At 39.1% G+C, this 20,006-nt stretch overlaps 1 protein-coding gene across 2 annotated transcripts; it reads right to left on the reverse strand.

Annotated features, from left to right (window-relative positions):
• Positions 1–395: 395 nt before the first annotated feature.
• DIO2 (iodothyronine deiodinase 2) lies at positions 396–17,539 on the reverse strand. Of its 2 annotated transcripts, none has more exons than XM_077180585.1 (2): positions 16,538–17,532; positions 396–5,624 (listed from the first exon to the last, which is right to left on the reverse strand). In XM_077180585.1, the coding sequence occupies exons 1-2, from the start codon at positions 16,757–16,759 to the stop codon at positions 5,007–5,009; spliced, it is 840 nt and encodes a 279-aa protein (XP_077036700.1). In that variant the 5' UTR covers positions 16,760–17,532; the 3' UTR covers positions 396–5,006. The 2 variants fall into 2 exon arrangements, with proteins under 2 accessions (XP_077036700.1, XP_054491432.1); XM_054635457.2 differs by having other exon boundaries at positions 5,052–5,624; positions 16,538–17,539.
• Between the last annotated feature and the right edge of the window lie 2,467 nt (positions 17,540–20,006).

Here is a 20,006-nt window from a genome sequence, read left to right on the forward strand (position 1 = left end):
TCAGCTGTGGTTTTAATTTGGTTTTTTATTTTTTGCCTGTACATTGAAATGGGAGTGGCATTTATAGCTCATGCATTCATAACCAATTTGCCTAGGTTTCATGTGCTGTATACAGATTGGCATGCTTTCTTCAAGCACTTTTTTTTTAACACTGCAATTCTGTGCATACTCAACTACTGTCCTTGCAGCTCTCTGTTTCCATCCCCTTTACCTTTCTTAAAAGCTGAGAGTAGTCAGATAGTAAATTAGGTCCACCACTTATAAGGAACTTTGCTTGCATTGCTTAAGATCTAATCAGGGTGGCACAACCTTTTGTATTAAACAGGTCTAAATTTCCTTGGTCAAATGTCAAGATTCCACTGTGTATTAGCAATCAGAATAAAACACAGAAGAGGTATATTTTCCATTATCATTTATTATAATACAAGAAAAACAAATCTAGAAAGCACATTTCATGGAGCACCATATTGTAACAAAATTTTGCTGGCTCTCCTGCAGTGTATTTTTGACATTTAAACAATGACACACACATAGTACACACAGGCACCTACACCACGGCAATCTTATTGACAGACCCAAAGAGACTCCTCTTTCAAATACAGCCACACTGAGGTGCACAGGGCAAAGCCAGTGTGAGGGCATCTGAAAGCTAACTGAGTTAATCACTCTTTTGTTAGCCATCTTCATGAGCACACAAGCCTCCCCTGTCTCACCCCAATCCCTCTTCACTGAAGACTCCAGGTTGGGCCCAACTGATTATGGATTTGTCACAGACATGGTGTCGAGTTATACAAAACTGGCCAATATTCCCTACCTGACTCCTCTTATTGCTTTGGTTATAGTACTGAATGAAAGTCTTAAAAACTCCTAAATCTATACTCCACATCACAGAAAAGCCAATTTTACACATGCAGAAACATAACTTCCCTCCACACACACCTGGATGCATAGCACAAATACCTTTTTGAGAAGTGTTGTAGGTTTCCCCACCATCACCTTCTTAAAAATCACTGCATTTTGTTTTTCAGAGTGTTCAGACAGATGTTCAACAACATATTTCATATATATTTTCTTATTTTTAATAGACATGGGGCACATTTTCCTGCTGCCTTAAATTTATGTCATTGTCTACACAAGGAAAGAGCAAAATGCTATAGTTCCTCATCTGCACAAAATGTTTTACATTCCTTTTATACAGTGCTAAATACAGATGCTAAGCACAGAACAATGTAGAATGATAGCCCAGAATCGCTTTACATTACTCAAAATGAAAAATACTGGAAGTTTCCCATACTAATGTTGAGACACAGTATTGGGGTCCCTATTATATACAGTAGCCTTCCAGAATGCTTTCAGAGCTGTTGCTCAACATGTATGTCACACTGGAGCAGCTCAAGTGATATGGTATAGTGCCCTGATGCAGTGAGAATGAGACAGAAGCAAATCCAGTCTCACAGCAGACTAGACAAGGCTAGCAAAGAAGTAAAATCTCTACCTTGACCCAAAACAGCTGTTACAATAATTTTGGGTATGTGAGATATGGCCACTTTTATTATCAGCTGGGGATGACATTTCGTTTAAAACCTTTTCAATAAAATGTTTTAATTTTGTAAAAAAAAAAAAAAAAAAAAAAAAAAAAAGACATGTTTTTGTCAGCCTCCTAGAAAATACTTTTCCATTTTTTTTTCCTTTATGCCTATTTCACTTTGAAGAAAGCCCTGCTTTCTGACCAGAAGTTTCTGGGGAAACCCAAGATTTTGCAAAATGTATTTCTGTCTTGATAAAAAGTGAGGCTGGAATATCTTTAAATTTTAGGCAGGACAGTCATACATGTTGCCAAAAAAAAGATGAAGTTATTGTGTATTTTTATTTGTGGAAAATCAATGTGGTTTTCCCATTTACAGGAGCCAATTTTATAATTCCTGTAATTCCTGTATACTATGTGATGAAGAGGCATCTATGAATTACAAAACAAAGTAATGGAAAAAGGAGAGAATGGACTTGAAAAATAATTGTAACTTTAGATATGCAAATGGGTATTAACAAACTGAATTACTAATTCCGACTCTTTCCTCTGAACTAAAGGTATGTTTCAACAGCTGTGTTAAACATTTGGCTAGCACTTCCCATATAAACAGTTCAGATTTCAACAGTATAATGAGGAAAAGAAGAAAAGACTTACTAGTTTAAGTTTTACAAAGGCTATGGAGTTGCTGTGCATTTAAAAAGTTCAGCTGACTGAAGAATAGGATATAATAAGGAAAAGATGCTGTGCTGGGTATATAAATACAGATTTTTCACTTGGATTAATGTCTACATCTTTACTCACCCGAGTAAAAGGACAGTGTAGCAAAAACAGAAGAGATTCAGAGACACGGAAAGAGTATGAATCTGTGTAAGAACATGAGTTATTGTTTGTATTAAACAAACAAAAGGTATGCAAATTTCTATATAGATTATATATGACCGATGTACAGAAGAAAAATTGGGATCGCTTATGCTTAGTGGTTTAGCATATAACAGCAAGAGATGAGAATGACATTGAAAAACAGCCTATTTAAATATGAAAGAAAAAAATCTGTTTTCATTTGGTTTTCTTTGAACTTACAAGGGATGTTTTTTTAATTTTAGTAATCCCCACCTCACAAAATATTTAAATCTTAATACCCAGAATCAGCCTCTCATGAGGGATGATGAGACATCAACAGTCACTTCAGATGAGGCAAAAAAATATGGGTTGAAGCTAATAAAAATTCTCTAAGTTAAAAATTATTGCACCTTCCCCTGAAGCATCTGATACAGTCAGAGGTAGGACACTGGATTAAATAAACCATGTAGTTTGGCTATGTTACTGTTTCTATGATAACAGGTTTTTAAAATTCAGTTATATATCCCAGTTAGTCATGAAGATCTGTAACAATCTTCTGCATTGAGCAATGATTTACAGTAACATTAATGAATGGTAGGACAGGATAATGATTATTAGTGGTCTTAGACACCATTTATATGTGCACACATATATATACACATACATAAAAATGTATTATATACATGTGGCTGCATATATAAATGCACACACAGAGAGACACAGGCCTTCTGGGAAGTGGGGCTCACTAGGAGATTTGACAGCTATGCTTTACACCCTTCTCCAATGCACGTTACCAGCTGTGTAAGTGCATGTGTATCTATGTCTAACAATATAGAGGAAAATGTGAGAAGAATGGGAAGCATGAACCTGAGTATGGGAGAAATTACCCATGTTACTGTCATTATTTCAGATCTGTGCTTGAAAACACATTTCTGAATTCCTCCTACATTGGCTAAGTTGACCAACAGCCAAGCTAGAGGAAATACACAATATTAATGAGCATTGTGAAAATTAAAACACTTATGTATTTTCCATTCTTTCCTATATCAGCATCAATACATCATATTCCTGATGATGGGCAGGATGAGAAATTAAGAACTAATTTGATTTTTGCCACTTATTCTGTTTATCTGTTTCATGTTTCTGCCAAAGACGAGAGAAAACTTGGATAGTCCATCTCCATATGGGTTTTCATTTATCAGTTCTAATAGGTTAGCTCATTGTAAATATGTCTCTTCATCAGGCTTGATTAAATAATTTTTGTTTTAGAAATACCTAACTTAATGTGTACTCTAAGTTCACAGTATCTCTTTCAACATAACAATCCATTCCTCATACTCATTCATATGAAAATTCTGCCATCTTTAACACTTACATTAATTCAAACTATTTGTCCTTCCTGTTTGTCTTCTGGGAAGGTTTTCAAGAACATGAGCAAAACAGACTATCAGCTCATCCAGTAGCAGAATTGCAGCCAATCAATTCTAAGGCTGCAAACAACTTAAGTTTCAGATTAACATAGATATAAACAAGGTTCAGGTATCTAAGACAGTAAAAGGCAGCATGACTACATTTAACAGGGTAAATGACTGGATAGGTTTCCATTTCAATGAGGTAAAATTGTGCATAAGTTCTCCCATCCCCAAAATATACCTGCAAGGTCACATTAAAAAAAAAAAAAAAGAGAGAAATAAGTTATTTTTAAAGCTAAAAATGAAATTACCTTTAATCCTATTGCTAGACAGAAAGAGGTGGAGGTGGGTAAAGAAACAGAGATGAGAACCAGAGAACATTGATAAATGTGTGTTGTCAGCTCTCAGAACCAAGGGTTTGGTTTGCATCAGCTGAGTTTTGTCTCATGATGCATGCTCTAGATGATTCTCAATGTTGTGTTATAATTACTCCAGGTATTTCAGTTTTCAGATGGTAATGGGCTTATTTGATCACCTTTGTCTTTTTGGTCCAACTCCATAGATTTTAACACCTTTCTCAGCAGGCACAGGCCTGCACACTGGTTACAAACATGTAAGGTAGCATTACATAGTTAATATGCTATGCAGAGGTGTCCACAGAGAGTACAAATACCAGCAGACAAAGGTTCATCTTGCTCTGAGCAGCCAGTCTGCCTGTGCCAGTCTGCATGTGGTTCCTGCAGTCTCTGACCAATAAATGTTCTACCAAGATAGGAAAATCGCCACACTGCGCTGCATTTGTATGCAAAGCAATTGCAAAACCCCTGCTCCTCTCCGGTTCCTTGCATTGGCCACAGGGGGTAAAGAAGTGTTTCTGATGAAATGTACAGCATTGCCTTTCCATGGAATGCCTTCCAAGCAGAAACGCTTTCTGTGCCTCACCCCAGGACTGAGGCTTCTGGGAAACAGGTCTTACCTAACCACCCTACCTGCTTACCAGCAGCACCTTTTTGGAGAAGCCTGTTCACCTCTTCTGTCCCATAGCAAGAGCAGGAGTGCAATTTTTTTTCACTTGACAATGTTTCTGTGGAGCTAGATTTTTCTTTTATTTTCTTTTCCTAGTTAACATTCACTTGACATTGTTATCAAATGTGTTCTCCTGCAATCATCTGAAAGATTTTTTTCAAACTAGCATATGTTTTCTTTTTTTTCCCTTTTGCATCACCTTAAAGGGACACATCAGTTGACCTAACTCCTGTGGAGAAAGGATTTCATCTTTTGCTGAAGTTTTGCTCCAGCCAAAGCCGGACCTCTTGAAGGTTGTAGAAAAAGGGGCCTTTGCCCCCCAGGTAGGCAATTTTTTGTCTCTGCACAATGCATACTCGCTCAAATGAAACCCCGTAGGCCACATTGGCATTGTTGTCCATGCAGTCAGCCACCACTTGGCACTGAGGTGGCAAGGAAAAGTGCTCAAGGAGCTGGTGAGCAGCTGCACATCTCTCTTCCTGGCTTTTGTGTTTCTTAACTTCGAATGAAGAGGGGGAGATTCCAGGCGCAGCCCAGCCATCTGATGGGTGAGCTTCATCGATGTAGACCAACAGAAAGTCAGCCACACCAGAGAACTCCTCCACCAGCTTGCTGAAGGCTGACAGCTGGCTTGTGAACGGGGGTCAGGTGGCTGAGCCAAAGTTGACGACCAGTGGCCGCTCTGAGTTGGCAAAATCCAGAAGGTGGCATTTGGTTCCACACTTGCCACCAACATTCTTCCAGCTGCCACTGCTGTCATCACTGCCCTTGGCTATGTGGATTACACTGGAGTTTGGGGCTTCACCTCCCAGTTTGACCTGATGGCAGAACAAATTAAAACATGGCAAGTTAGTGTGACTTGCTTGTGCAGTATCCTTATGAATACTTTCTTCAAACAGTCACCTGTTCAGAGTACACCTAATGAGTCACATGGGGGCAGAGCAAATCATCAAAAGCAGCAGCTCCAAAACAGTCATCTTGTCCACCTGCACTCACAGTTCAGGAAAATGCAGCATTTCTGACAAATATGCTACTTCATTAAAGTTAGAAAATTGATAAGAGGTCTGTCCTGTCCACTACATACTTGGTCCTGTCCACCCTTATGTGTTTGGAGACTTGTATTTGCTTTCAGACAGACAACCTCAAATTTCTTCTAATATTCCTCTGCGACACATGGGGGTTTTTCCACTGGCATTTTCCATGAGTTCTCTCCACTTGGTTCACATCATCCTCGAAGCTCACTACTCAAAACTTCAACAGTGTTTTCACTAATTTTCAGTATAATCAGACGACTACTTTGTAGAATGAAGTAGCTCACAGACTACACCTGTTTATATATTTTAGATGTTTGCTTTTTATGAAACACCATGATTGTTTTAGAAGAACAGCAGCCTGTTGATTAGAGATTAGCTAGTAAGGTGTTATAAAGCCTAGGTCCCTTTTCAGCCCACAGCCTGCAGTTCAAGCCATTTTTCCAATTCTCAAAAATCATTCTGCGTTATATTCCTGATTTTCACAATGCACACAGTGCCTCTCAGTTTTGAGAGATTTGCAGCTTAGTGTATTCTCTTTCATCCTGCAGTCCACCAATGAAAATACTCAAGAGTATCAAACACAAGAGATCGCTGCAAATGCCCACTTAATAAATACACTGCTTTGACAGTGAATCATTCAAGATTGTGCTCTCTAAAATTTCTTCTAACCCCTTTGCAGTAATTTTATCAGTGATTGAGTGAAACATTTCCTTCTACTGCAATGTTTCTGTACAAGATGATTGGGGGGGAAAAACAGCAGGAAAAGGGGAAAGTTTACATCATGGCTGAAGTAGGTTGAGGTGAAAATTAACTGTTCTCAGCTCCAACTTCAGATCTAACTCAGACCCAACAGGCAGTGGTGGAAAGGTCATTTTGCCTGACCATTTCTGTTTGCATGTCTATAGAACAAAACACAGAAATAAGAGTAACTCACAGGAGGGAATCACAGAATAAGGTGGAGCCTGCAAAGGTCTCCAAGATCCTTAGCTGATAACTACTATACAACCACAAAAAATTATTGCATAACACAATTAATTTTTAATGAGCTCTGCCTCAGAAATTCCTATGTCTCTGTCTTTAACATCAGCCTCTAGTACAGCACTGCAATTATCCTTTTGTATTTTCCTGACTCTTTCTTTCTCCGTCCACTGACTATTTGATTAAGTTCAGAATTGTTGCTTTGACGGAAACACACAGGGCCAAAGTCTTTAACATTTTATGCATTTCTTTCTGAAGCTACACTGCAATTAAAGTCTATGGATGAGAACTGTGTTAAGACTGAATAAATAACTGATTTTTGGTGCACTTCTATTTTACATTGCATTTTAGGGTATCAGATGCAGTAAGAAGCTGAGTGAACAGCTGAATACTGAACTCATGAAGTTGCTGCTGAACATAGATCCAAAGACAAGTAGATTGCTGATACTGGATCCTCCATTTCTCCCTCAGAAACCTTACTATCTTGAACAAAACTGCAGTTAGTCATGGCTCTGCACTATTTCATCAGAATAACAACAGAAGCAAGAGTCTAATCAAAGAAAAGTTTGTAAGGCACAGCCATTAATGCTTCCAGACTTTATAGCTATATGAAAATGTCTCACAGCGTGTTGGGACATGATTAGGAGCATTATTTTGACTCTTTTTGATGGGGTAAATTGAAACAACCATGCCACCATTCTCACTCAGAGATGAGCAAGGAAGAGAACCACAGAAGAAAAGGTGGCCTGAGACCCACAGATCCCACCAGGCCAAGTATGTGGTGATCATGCCACTGGAAGCAGAAGATATGCAGCTGCAGCACAGTCAAAAGAAACAAGGATGCTCTGGAAAAGCAAAGCCCCTTTTGGCCCCATCCCTGTAGACCTCCATCTGCAGCATTGCTCTCTGCTAGAGCACTGGTAATAGTTTAAAAAAAGCTTTGTGCTTCGCCTTTGAAAACAGCTTGAAACAGCTGAGTTTAGGAGCTGATGTGTGAGGTACTATCCACTGAACTCAAAGAAAGAAAATAACTATATCCCAGTTTTTGAGAAGAAATGATCTGTCTGGAGAGGCAGGCTCAGAGACTCAGGCTCTTGCATCTAAGAAGCAGCATTAAGCATCTTACAGCATTTAAGGCTACCTGCACCCTAGCACGTAGTCTTCTGTTCAACTGTTGATCATTTCTCTTTGCCATTCTGCGATGTAAGCTAGATAAAGCAGGAGTAAGGTAAAAGGCTGCACTTGAACAAAGAAATAATCAGGTCAAGATCATGTGGCATCCATATGATCACCCTGAGAGCTGCATTCAATCCAGAGGCCAACTAAACAATTCAGCAATTTGTGATAAATTGGTGACTACCAAAAGAAGGGACATCTCAAGAAACACAACCCATGCATATCTACACAAACACTAGATCCCTCTTCACCTAGAAAGCTTAACTGTTCCTAAACTACCACACACACTTTTTCAGATATAGCTTGCTGAAAATGTACCTTTTGGGCAAAGCCTGACATGTAAGTATTTGTGCTTCACCCAACCCCCTGGTGAATACTGGCCTCAGTATTTAAGAGTGTTTTCTCATCCAGTCAAAGAAAAGAAGGAATGACATATAATTTTTCTCACAAATCACAATTAAACAATACACTTAATTTCTTATATTCACTCTCACTCTTTAAAGGAGAAGAAAAATAAAGATAAGAAGAAGCACCTATAAGTCAGGAAGGAACAGAGCTGCTTAGGACCAAAGAAACATCTGAGCAGTTGTTTCTACTTACTCCTCAGGTTTTATTTTAACAAAATATCATGACTGAAAATATCTAGCCACTACTCTTGAACTGAGAAACCACAGTTTGCTTCTTGATCGTTTTAAGCAGGAAAGAGAGGCTATATATCATAAGCTCCTCATTACCAATTCCTCACTCAGGTCTACCAAACCCTTCAATTTCCTAGGCCAGTTTGCAAACCCTGAAGAAACAGACTAATAAAACAACTTCCAACAGACACCAATATGGGAATGCCCTTCAAGCCCTATTTAATATTGATACCAAAGATAGCAATGTATTTTCTGTTCTTCAACAATGCAAGTTTGCATTCTGCCTCTCATACTCCTTATGGACTATAAAAATAGATGGAGTTAGGAAACAAAGTACAAAGAAGCCTTTATCCATCTATACATCACCTTACAGCAGTTTGTCTTCATTTCCCACAGCCATGAAGGAAGTCTCATGGCCGCAGGTTACCTATAATTTTAATTTTTGCTTCGAGGAGTGCTTGTGTTGGGTTTTTCCCCTTAATGAGACATCCTTGCCAAGCAGGCATTCATGAGGCATTTTCTGCTCTTGTAGAGAAGTAATTAGGTCGGTGCCTTGTTCCATGCCAGTGTCAGGCACTCCAAAAAGCAGCCCTGCCCAGTCGTTAATGCTTACACATAAGCAGCAGCGGCAGATCCACTAATTGGTCTTGATGAAGCACTGACGTTCCCAAGGGACTGTTTATTTCACCAGACTCTGAACCAATTGACACAGGATGACAATATCATCCTTGCTGATCATCTGCATTGTAGGCCTTGGCCATCTTCTTTGTTGTTATTTATTGAAAGAAAAAATAGCTCTTGGAAAAGAAAATCAACGCAATGAGAAAACAAACAAAAACACTCATGTATTCAGCCAAACTGCTTTTGAAATCCTACACAAAGGCAGGCAAAATATAAATTCTGAGAAACAAACCAGCAGAATTCCCTTCACACGCAATCCAGCATTTCCATAATCATGTACTTTTGTGCATGAATATTTGACCATTTGGTGCCAGCCTTCTGAATGAGGCAGCAACTGAGCAGCACGCAGGCATCCCCTCCCACGCAGCCTGCTTGGGACACGCAAGGTAGGCCAACCAAATCTGCCCGAGCCAGCCCTGCCAAGAGCAGGGGCAGGCAGCTACACCAAAGCAGTGACTTGCATCATTTGTGAGAATTTTGTGTTTGTCTGACAGCCTGTTCTCAGTCTGCGTGCAAAGTGAAAAGGGAGCAAGATTGCTGATGTTTTAGCACACAGCCTGAAAAATGAAGGAGTCTTAGGAGCAGGAGATAAAGCCCTATTCATAAACTGCAGGCTAGAAATAGCACATACTGCTAAATTTGTAGGACATTTTCCATAAGAACTAGGTAAAGGTCCACAGACAAAACATTGTCTCCTCATTTGCCTTTTCTTTTCACCTGTTTTGCTTTTATCAACTTCAGCATAACCTTCCTGGGATCCTGTGCACCAGAACACAGTTTAAATTCCCTGTATCAGGGATTTTCATACAGTTTGGCAGACTCATCAGGTTGTGTCAACCCCCTAAAAAAATAGGTTCTGCCAGACAATTAACAGTTTATGATATTAGTCATTTGAATATGGACATGTTGTGTTTGGGACCAGAGTACAGTGATTGGTAATGAACTAAATCCCTGCAGCCTTTAGCATTTTTTATTTAATTCTCTGCTTTGATTTGATCCCATTCAGCTAGGTATAGCTTCATCCAAATCATAATTTGACTTTGGTTGGCAAATTCTACAAACTATTAGTTTTGTTTTCCTTATTTCATGATCCAGAGTTGTGCAGTTGACAAAATCACAGAAGACCCTTGTCTGGAGTAGAGTAAGGGTGCAGAAGTTCTTCATTTGTCTTGGGAATGTGGCAACTTGAATTACTGGAATTGGAGAGTAGAGACTAGAAATGGCTCAGGCTTTCCCAGAGTCTTTCATTTAGGATCAGGTATGTGGAGCTGACGAAGAGAAGTGGGAGGCAAACAAACCAGGCACAGTCCAGATAAAAATAACTAGTCAAATGCTGCTCTCTCCATTTAAAAGCCACCAGTCCCACAAATGAGTATGCATGGTGCAAGGAAAGCATAAAGGAGCCTTTTGCCTTGTGCTCTTACAGTTAATTTTAGTTGCTGTGATTGAGGAGCCAAGAGCAAGCTTCTTAAGGGCTTTATGTTTCCCTCAAGATGAGACCATGGCCAACTACACCGTGGCCACAAGGATCTAACTTCATGACAGAGGCCTTCACCAGAGTTTGTTACTCAGCACGTGAAGGGAACTTGACATTAATTTGGATTATAGTTTTTTTACTTTTTTTTTGTTTACTCAGCTTTATGAGTATGAATATGCAGTGGTGGTTTTGACAGAGAGGTAGAGCCAGCACTCAAAAACCGTGTATGATCCTCTTCTTGAATAGTGCCCACTAGCTGGTTTTTTGTGTCTATCACAGCAAAAGGGGGTTTTCACAGAGCTTTGACAACAAGGCTAGCACGCCTTACAGTCATTTTTTCACACATAAGTTTGAGAATGGAACAGTGCAAAGAGATGTGGAAGAACTGAATTTAGATCTGAAAATGACATGGGATAAGAGCCCATGTGGGATAAAAGTCCTCATATTCCTTTTCCTACTCTTTGTCTGTTTTGAATATTTGAACTCTTAAGTTCTGTGGGACCAGCTGTCTGCTCCTCTTGTTGGGACACTGCCTAGTACAATGGGTCCCTGGCCTAGGTTGGTCCTCACACACAACTACAACAAACATGATTATATATTAGTAATAATGAGAAACTTTTAATAATAATTACAATTTCAAGACCAAATCCGGTTGAATTTACATTCCCAACTTTGCAGGAGAAATTTTAACTGTGGTTTGGTTCAGTTTTGTTTTTCTCATTTCTTTCAAGATTGTTTTCATTTGCAAATGTCAATGAAAACAATTCTGCTAAAGTTGAACTTTGTAAAACCAATAAAATATTTTTAATACCACACAATGTCTAGTTCTAAACCCTGAAATTATACAACAGACTTTCTTTCACAGATTCCCTTTATCACTGTCAAATGCAGGGAGAGAGACTTCCTTACCTTGCAAGACAAAATAAATACAATTAGTAAGTATGAACATTGTGTCTTTGTTTAAACCTTTAAAACATTTCCCCAAAAAGCAAAGAGTTGCTGGACAGCCAAAGAGCAGGTAGAGGACCATGCTTTTATATTACTTTCACATATTTCTTTGTGATGATGTTGCTCAGCATGCATTTAATGTGCAAGGTTTGGGACTGTTTTGCTTTGCATTCTGATTTATTTTAGATCATCTACCTACCAGGCAGGAAAAATCAGCCAAAGGTAATTGAACTGCCTGTGTAAGAACCCAGGAAAATCTCACTGGGTGTTTGCTGAACCTCTCTACTTGCTGCTACATCCAGAGCTGGGTCAATGCCATGAGCCTGGGATCCTGTGCCAGCCGTTCCCCTGTGCTGGGACCGTCATGCCAGAGCTTGCTGCTGGCCCATTCTAGAGACTGTAAAAAGCTGTACAAGTACACACACACCCACCACCATCCATCACTGAGATACCAGCATCCCTCTGAGGCCCATGACACACACTACACACATCTCTGTGCGTGTGCACATGTGCACGTTGCCCCCATAAGTACACCACAGCATTCCTAAATACTGGGCTGCTGCAGGGAGACGCCATTCAGGTCTTCCCTACAGCTACCCTACACTGAGGTGGAGAAGAGGGATGATTTCCTCAAGGATAACATTAAAGTCTTCTGCTGGAGACCATGAACGATAGCTCTGCCTTGCTGAAACACAGAGCTCATATCTGGCACTGGAAAAGCTTCCAGCAGAAGGACTAACCACTCTCACATCTCTAATGTGTATGAACACTTCTTAACCTATTATAAAAGTACTTTAAGATAACAATTTCTCACCTTTGGTATCTTAGAAAACAGATTCATCCCCACTACTAAATAAAGCACAGAACTTAGCAGGTAAAAAAAAGCTTTTAAATCTTTTTTTTTTCAAAACTTCTCCAGCTTTTTCTTTGGATTTTTGCAGATGTGTGATACATTCAGTATACATGCTTTAAGCTGGAACAAATACCTCCCTGGCATTTGTAGAAACGGCCTATGTAAATCATGGTTACACTAACACCCTCCCAAAAAGTCTTGGTTTTTCTCTGTCATCAATAGCTGTGACTGCATTCATATCTGTATGTATGTGTACATACACACATATATATGTGTATTCACATAGGGAGAAATGAGAGGGACTGACTCCTGGAAATGTATACTTACATATGTGTACTTTTGCCTCTTTATACATATGTGTATGTACATATATAGAGACAAAGAGGTGTATATAGGTCTGCATACAGGCAAACATATAAAATTGTAAATACCTACACCACATACATATATAAAATAATACTTAAAACATTTGCACTCTTTCAATTACAGAAAGTTAATCTAACTTGACTACAACCTCTGTTTATCTCTATTATGCTGATTAGTTTGGTCCTAAAGACTCCCTTGTAATGTAAGACACACTTGCCTCTTGGAAAATAATAGGAGGATGGTCTATAAATCACAAAGCTGGTGCAGTGTAGACAATATCAACACTGAGTCTGACAGATATTGAACTCAGAGCTAAGGAAGTAAAAAGAAATATATTATTCATTAGTAACATTTACATTAAAAATCAAAAGAAACAAAAAAGCAATTATTTTGATTCCAGTAGGACTTTAAAATGCAGAGAAAACCAGTCATACAGAATGTTCCAATAGAAAAGAACAATGAATATACTCTACATACAATACAACAAACTTTGCATTGTTTTCCCACTGATGATGTTAAAATCTTCAACTGTTGCTAGGTAATCTTGCCTATGAAATAATTGCCCTCACCTAAAAATCTTGAGCAATAATACTTAATAACAACAAAAAGCCAAAAAAAGTTGACATTTGGATGAGATATTAATAAGGTTTTCTAGACAATAAGAAAGTAAATCAGAATAGCTTCTTTGAGATATACTCTAACCATTACAAGATCATATCTTCTACACAATAGCCTTGAAACAAAAAGAATTCTGGGACAATGCATGCTTTTGAGGCAAAGGCACTTTTTTGTGATAAGTTAACCTTAATCCAGAATGTAGTGTCTACCTACAGTGTTTTTCTGGAATAGCTTCCCATAAATTTTTCTTTGAATAGAAATTCTACAACAAGTAAAAGTAATTTTGTGAAAAATATTATGAAATGTACTCTGGAAGACTTCTGTGTAAGTGACACAAAACACAGTAAAACCAAGCACAGTTGCTTCTTTGATCCAGTGTCCTGCTAACTGGCAGTCTGGCCCTGGTTATCTCAGACATCTGCAATTCTGTTATTCTTCATGAAAAATGGTGATTTCCTCACAAATTCTGCTCAGTGGAATGAGTTTAAGTACCTTTTTAAGTCATTTGCTAATACCTGGCTTCAGCTGGTAAATTGGAGCAACAAGCCATCATGGGTATGTTATCAGCTGTGTTTTGCCATGCTGTATAGTACCCTGATTCCATAACATTTTATTTTCTCACCTATTGTCTCAGAGTAAGATATCACAACAGGGTAATTCTATTCAGGACTTAGAAAAGGGCGATTTAAGGAAAAATTTGCCTTGTAGGACATTCTTTGATATATTTCACTCTTTCTCTTGCTTTTTAAAATATGTTACAAAGCAGGATATGTTTCAATCTTTTTCAAATCTACTAGTACAACTTTCAGATGAGACTTTTTTTCCTATTTCTTCCTTACAGAAGCAGCAAAAGATTCTCATCTATTGTGGAGGTGATGAGTCTTCTTCCAATATTGCTCCTCAATTTACTTTGTCCCCTTTACAATTTGATTTTTATACTTAACTATGTTTCTGTGACAATCAAGAGTTTCCAATGATATTCTGTCCCTATTGCCCATAATTTTATTAAGCAAAATAGTCTTTCCATGAATTGTTGGTAATTCATTTTGTCTTAAGGATAGTTGCCATGAATGGACTTTTTCTCTTTTTGGAACAAGGTGATAAAATTTGGTTGTGTTTATATGTATTTTTCTGCTGAGTTCATTGAGGCACAGAGTTTATTCTTGGAACCTTATGGCCTGATCGACCTGAACAACCCAGCTGATTTAGTCATGATAAGGGAGAGAATAAAATTACCAAAGTTCAAGGTATGAGTTTCACTGCCAACACCAAAAATAGCAGAGTCACCATACCTGTCACTCCCATGGTTAGCATGATGATACTGAAAGAAAGGCAAAGCATGACTTTGGAGACTACAGAAAGGCATGCAATATCTTAATTTTAAATAATTGTGTGTAATTTAAGCAAAAAGAGATTGAAAATATCTCATAGATATAAGGTTTCCTACAGGTTCACAAATTCTCCAGACCCCAGGCCACATACAGGTTGCAAATATGGGAACTCAAAACTTGACTGTTGAAGAGTTGTGCTACCAACTTCCATTGGAGCCTTGACCAAGTCATGTGTTAACTGTCCTGCCTTGCCTTGCCTGTAAAATGGGAACAATTGTGTTCAGTGACCCATTTAACAAGGCCACTGTAAAATGTACTTACTTAATGTCTATGAAGAGAATAAAAACAAAGACTAGAAGGGCTAGGAGAATAGTGGACTTCATTCAGCATTATTTTATTTGGGTAGCCAGCTGGATGATTCCTGGGTTGCAGTAAGAGGTTGACCCATTTGGCAAAAGCTTAAGTTATTTATATTTGTCTTACACTGAAAATTAATGTCCCCATGGCTTGAGTTTCAGGCTAAGCAGATGGTATTCCATATCACAAAGCCAGCAAACACCAGCATCACCAGCTCTTCACATTTTTAGATAAGAGCAAATACAAAGGCTATTGAAGAGGTGTGAAAGCAAATTGGGGGGAAGGCAATACAAAAAGAAATATTTCAGAAGAGTATCATTTGGACATCACATGGAGTATGTTAAATTAGATGGTCTAAATAAGACAACAAATTAACAGACTAAGCACTGTTTTGAAAGCCACAGAGCTCTGAATCCAGTTCTACTTACTAACTGGGTGGTCTGTGCAAGAAATTTCATGGTTTTGGGTTCACCTTTTCAATCTATAAAAGGGAATTCCAGCTACCTCATGAGACCTGGGCAGTACCACTGGGTAATGCTTGTAAGAAATCTTAAAAGGAAAAAAAGTACATGTTGCATAACTGATACTAGCTTTATTAACTTAAATCACCAGGTAGCTGTCCGACAGCTAGTCAAGTTCATTTTTAATCTCTGACATGTCCCTCTGTCACTGCTTTCATGAAGAAAAAAGGTGCACAGTTTTACTTGGATACCTTCTCCAATATAAAAGTTAATATATGAGTAATAGAAAATGCCAGTGTGATGACAATGGTTCATGTCTATATTTTACTCTAGGTAAAACAACTCTAGTTACACAGCTAACATCTATCTATGTAGAGCTCTATCTGAAGATGCAGTCTTTTTATAATATCTGGGGCTCTCACATGGCAATAATAAACTACAGCTGTGAAAACACCTAGAGTATTTTACAATTACTCTTAAACGAAGACCTTGAAATACTTTAAAAACATGAAGATTATTATTCATGCTCTTGGGGAAACTGAGGCACGCCTAAACTAAGTGACATGACCAAGGCTGCTCAGAGAGTTAGCACAGGCATTCAACAGCTCCAGAATTTCACAAATCCTTAACCCCGATTTACAAGTACCCCTCCTTTCAGCTTATACTTCTCCATCAGACTTTACATGAGCTTGGTGATAGCTTGCACCCCCCAGTCATTCCCTTCCCTTCCCTTGCCTTCCCCGCTGCCAAGCGGGATGCTGATCCCAGCCGAGGCGCCCCAGCCCCGCCGTGCCCGTCCCCGGCATTCCTCACCTGCTTGTAGGCATCCAGGAGGAAGCTGTTCCAGACGCAGCGCAGCCCCTCCGAGGTCAGCATCCTCCGCCACTCACCGCGCCCAGACTTGGAGCGGCTCAGGAACAGAACCATGTGCTTCAGGAGGATCACGGAGTCATAGAGCGCGAGAAAGAGGCAATTGGAGAAAAACACCGGCAAGATCTGAAGCGTGATCAACAAATCCACACTTAGCAGACCCATCTTCCTTGCTGCTTCTCCTCAGCCGGATACCTTCAGCTGGCTTTATTGCTCTGTACCCTCATTTAAAAGAGTAAAGCAAAAGGCATTTCAAAAGCCTCATTACCCCTTTCACAGCTGCTCTATTTAAAATAAGCAGAGATAGTTAAGTATGAGCAGGCTGGTTAAAACCATAACTGCACGGTATTCATTCAACTGCAAGCTGCTTATTTTTCAGAAATTTAGATGTTAACAAAAATTCTTCTCTTAACCAGGAGATCTGATTTTGCTGAAGAGAGAGGCAGCTGTTTTTCCAGTTCCCTGCAGTTACAAAATTTAAGCTGAGATTGTTAATTGTTAACTTTCCTGCACTATCCCATTGTTTCTCGGATATTTAAGCTCTGAACAGACCTCTCATTTCTGTGTCAGTAAAGCTAGCTACTAGGTGCAACAATACTTTAAAAAAAAAAGGTTTATGTACATAAACTTTCTGTTCCTTCCTCCCTGCTTCCCTCCCTCTCTTTCCCTCTCAGCCTCCCCCGTCCCCCCCTCCTACTCGGCGTCTCTGTATTCCTGCCTTCCTCCTCTCGCACTCTCTCTTTGCTATCTGCCTATGGTGCAAAGTGCTCTCCCCTCTGGAGTCCTAGCTTGCTTCCCTGAAGCCTTTTATACATTCCCCAGCTAATTGCTGCAATAGAGAAATGAAACCCTAATCTTAGTAAAGATCTTGACGTCAATGTAAAAGAGGGCTTTACTTTGGCCAGGACTGCAGTGAATAGAAAAAATGAAATTCTCAAAACATTTTTTTTTTCCCCTTAAGAGAGAGGAGAAAAAAAGAGAGACAGAGAGCAAGGGTGGAACTTTGCTTTGCTTTGAAAAGGAGAAAGAAAAAATCCAATATGTTTCTGAATGTTCTTACAATATACTTCCAAATTTTGGAAGAAGTATTTTCATGTGACATGGAAGGTGACACAGCAACAGACACTTCTGTTATCAATAGTTTTTTTCTCATGATGGGTTTATTTTCTTTGTCCTTTTTGCTTTTGTCAGTTGATGCATCCCAAGAAAGAGCACATTTCTCCCACCTGCCTGAAGCACCAGTATAAATATCTTTTGGTGTTTTCTTGGTAACATAAGTGAACACCTATAACTGACTTCATCGGTTGATGTGTAAGAGAAGGAGATAAGAAAGAGAGAAAATAAGTTTTTTATGGATTTGGGTTTTTGAAGCTAAAGTTCCCTGCCTAAAAAATATATGCTTTAGCCTAAAATGATGTTAAATCAACTGAGCTGCAAGGACTTTAATGTTCCTATTTAATATTAGGGTAACTAGCTTTTGGTTAAAAGCTTGTAAAGAAAAAATAGAAGTTTCCTCTGACAGAGCCATTGGTATTTTAAAAACTGCAAGGATCCCCTTTAGCCTCATGCTGAAGTTTTTTTGTTCATTTGCACTTCTCTTTGTTTCACCTTTTTAGTCCAATACTTAGTCCTCTTCTCACATGATTTTTGGGGGAGCTATAGTAGACAAGTTTGTTTGGGGTTTTTTAGCATGGTTCTAAATCCCTTAGGTAAATATTTCATTAATTTCCTGTTGCAGACATCCATAAGTTTGGTTTTTAGTGGATGCCTTCACTGTGTGCTTACTAGGCTCTCATCCCTGGATACATTTTAGTCCCAGAGATGCCAGCATGATGTCTAGCCTCTGTCAACTCACATCCTTGATGAGGAGTACAAACTTACTTCGTTAATATATCTTAGTCTTCATCAGTCATCACTATCCTTTCACTGCTAGCAAATGCAGAAGGTAGACACCATCACTCTTCCTTACTCTGGGGTCTTTAATTTTCAGACATTGTAATATCACTTGGCCTGTCATTGTACTAGGATGTACACTTCCAGAAAAGCCATCCCATGCCTTGTCTTGTTCTCACCAAAGTTTGTTTAGGTAGCTTAATTTCAGGCATTCTCAAAAGATATCACCCAGACAGGATATCTTCCAGCAAATGTTTACTCATAGAAATAACTTTAAAAGGTTGCACACATTAAACCAGTGACCTTCTGCATTACTAGCATAAACAAAACAAACAAACAAACAAACAAAAAGGCTGAGTTCCTTTTTCAAACTATTTTTAAGTCAAATGTTGGTGATGACAGTGTTCTGTTGCCATAGAAGGATTGCAGCCTCACAGATCTGGCTTTATTACTAAAACTTGCAAAAACACGTTATAAGAAGGCATTTATATATCCCCACACATGGATGAGTCAGTGTGCTCATGTCATGTGAGCACAAGACAGGAACAAGGGTCCCCAGAGCTGCTAAACTCGCTTACTGTCTGACCTCGGGCAAGCATATGTAATCACTTGATTACAAGCACTCTTAAGCCTAAGTTACTCCTCTGTAGATTCACTACTAAAAAAATACATGATTCTGTCTGGGAAGGTGCCCTTTCTTTATTTTGGGAAGGTCTGTTAAACGGCAGGCCTGGAGATCGTTGATGACAGTGCCAGATGAATCATCAGCCATTGTTTCTGAGAACAGTTTGCAAACATCTCTGAGGACAGTCCAGCTCAGGCTCTTCCTGTTCCCTGGAGGTAAAGTCAGGCAAGAACTTACCCTGGGAACACAATGTGTTCTGGGTTCCTGTGAAACATCTGCCCCTACCCACAGCATGCTTCATGGGTGAAGAGGTTGTTTGTAAGACAGCTGGAGACCAGACAGCCACAGAGCTTTGAAGTGCATTGGGAGCCGAGCAGGAAGTCCATGGAGCACTGGTGGTAGCTCCTATTTACTATGTCACCTCTCTTGCCTATAAAGCTGACTGTGTGGATAGACTTAAACAGAACTGCAACAGATTGTGTTTGGGAGCTTCAGTCAAAAAATGGATGATAACTCCCTAATACAACCATAACGTCATAAATCCTTTGAGTAAATAAATATAAAAAGTTCATTTTTCTCATTACTGTCTTCAGAAGTAGCCTGTCTCTGCAGGGCACAATGTGCTTCTAGTCAGCTTGACAGTACAGTCCAGCAGCCCTCAACAGAGATGGAAACCTTAACCCTACTTCTTGACAGTAGTTAATAGTTTTTCTCCTTCTTGACTGAAACTGATTCCTGTGTTTATTTCAGACATCAAAAATACGAGGGAAATCACTATTTGCATCTTTTGTGAAAGTCAGATATGTAAAGCACAATCTCGCTTTTGAAGTCAAGAGTCTGTTGTTATTTCCCTGCAGATGGTCATGAAACAAGGAAGAAAGGCTAGGTATTTCA

The sequence above is a fragment of the Agelaius phoeniceus genome, chromosome 6 (genome assembly GCF_051311805.1).
Source record: "Agelaius phoeniceus isolate bAgePho1 chromosome 6, bAgePho1.hap1, whole genome shotgun sequence".
In the NCBI taxonomy this organism is placed as follows: Eukaryota; Metazoa; Chordata; class Aves; order Passeriformes; family Icteridae; genus Agelaius; species Agelaius phoeniceus.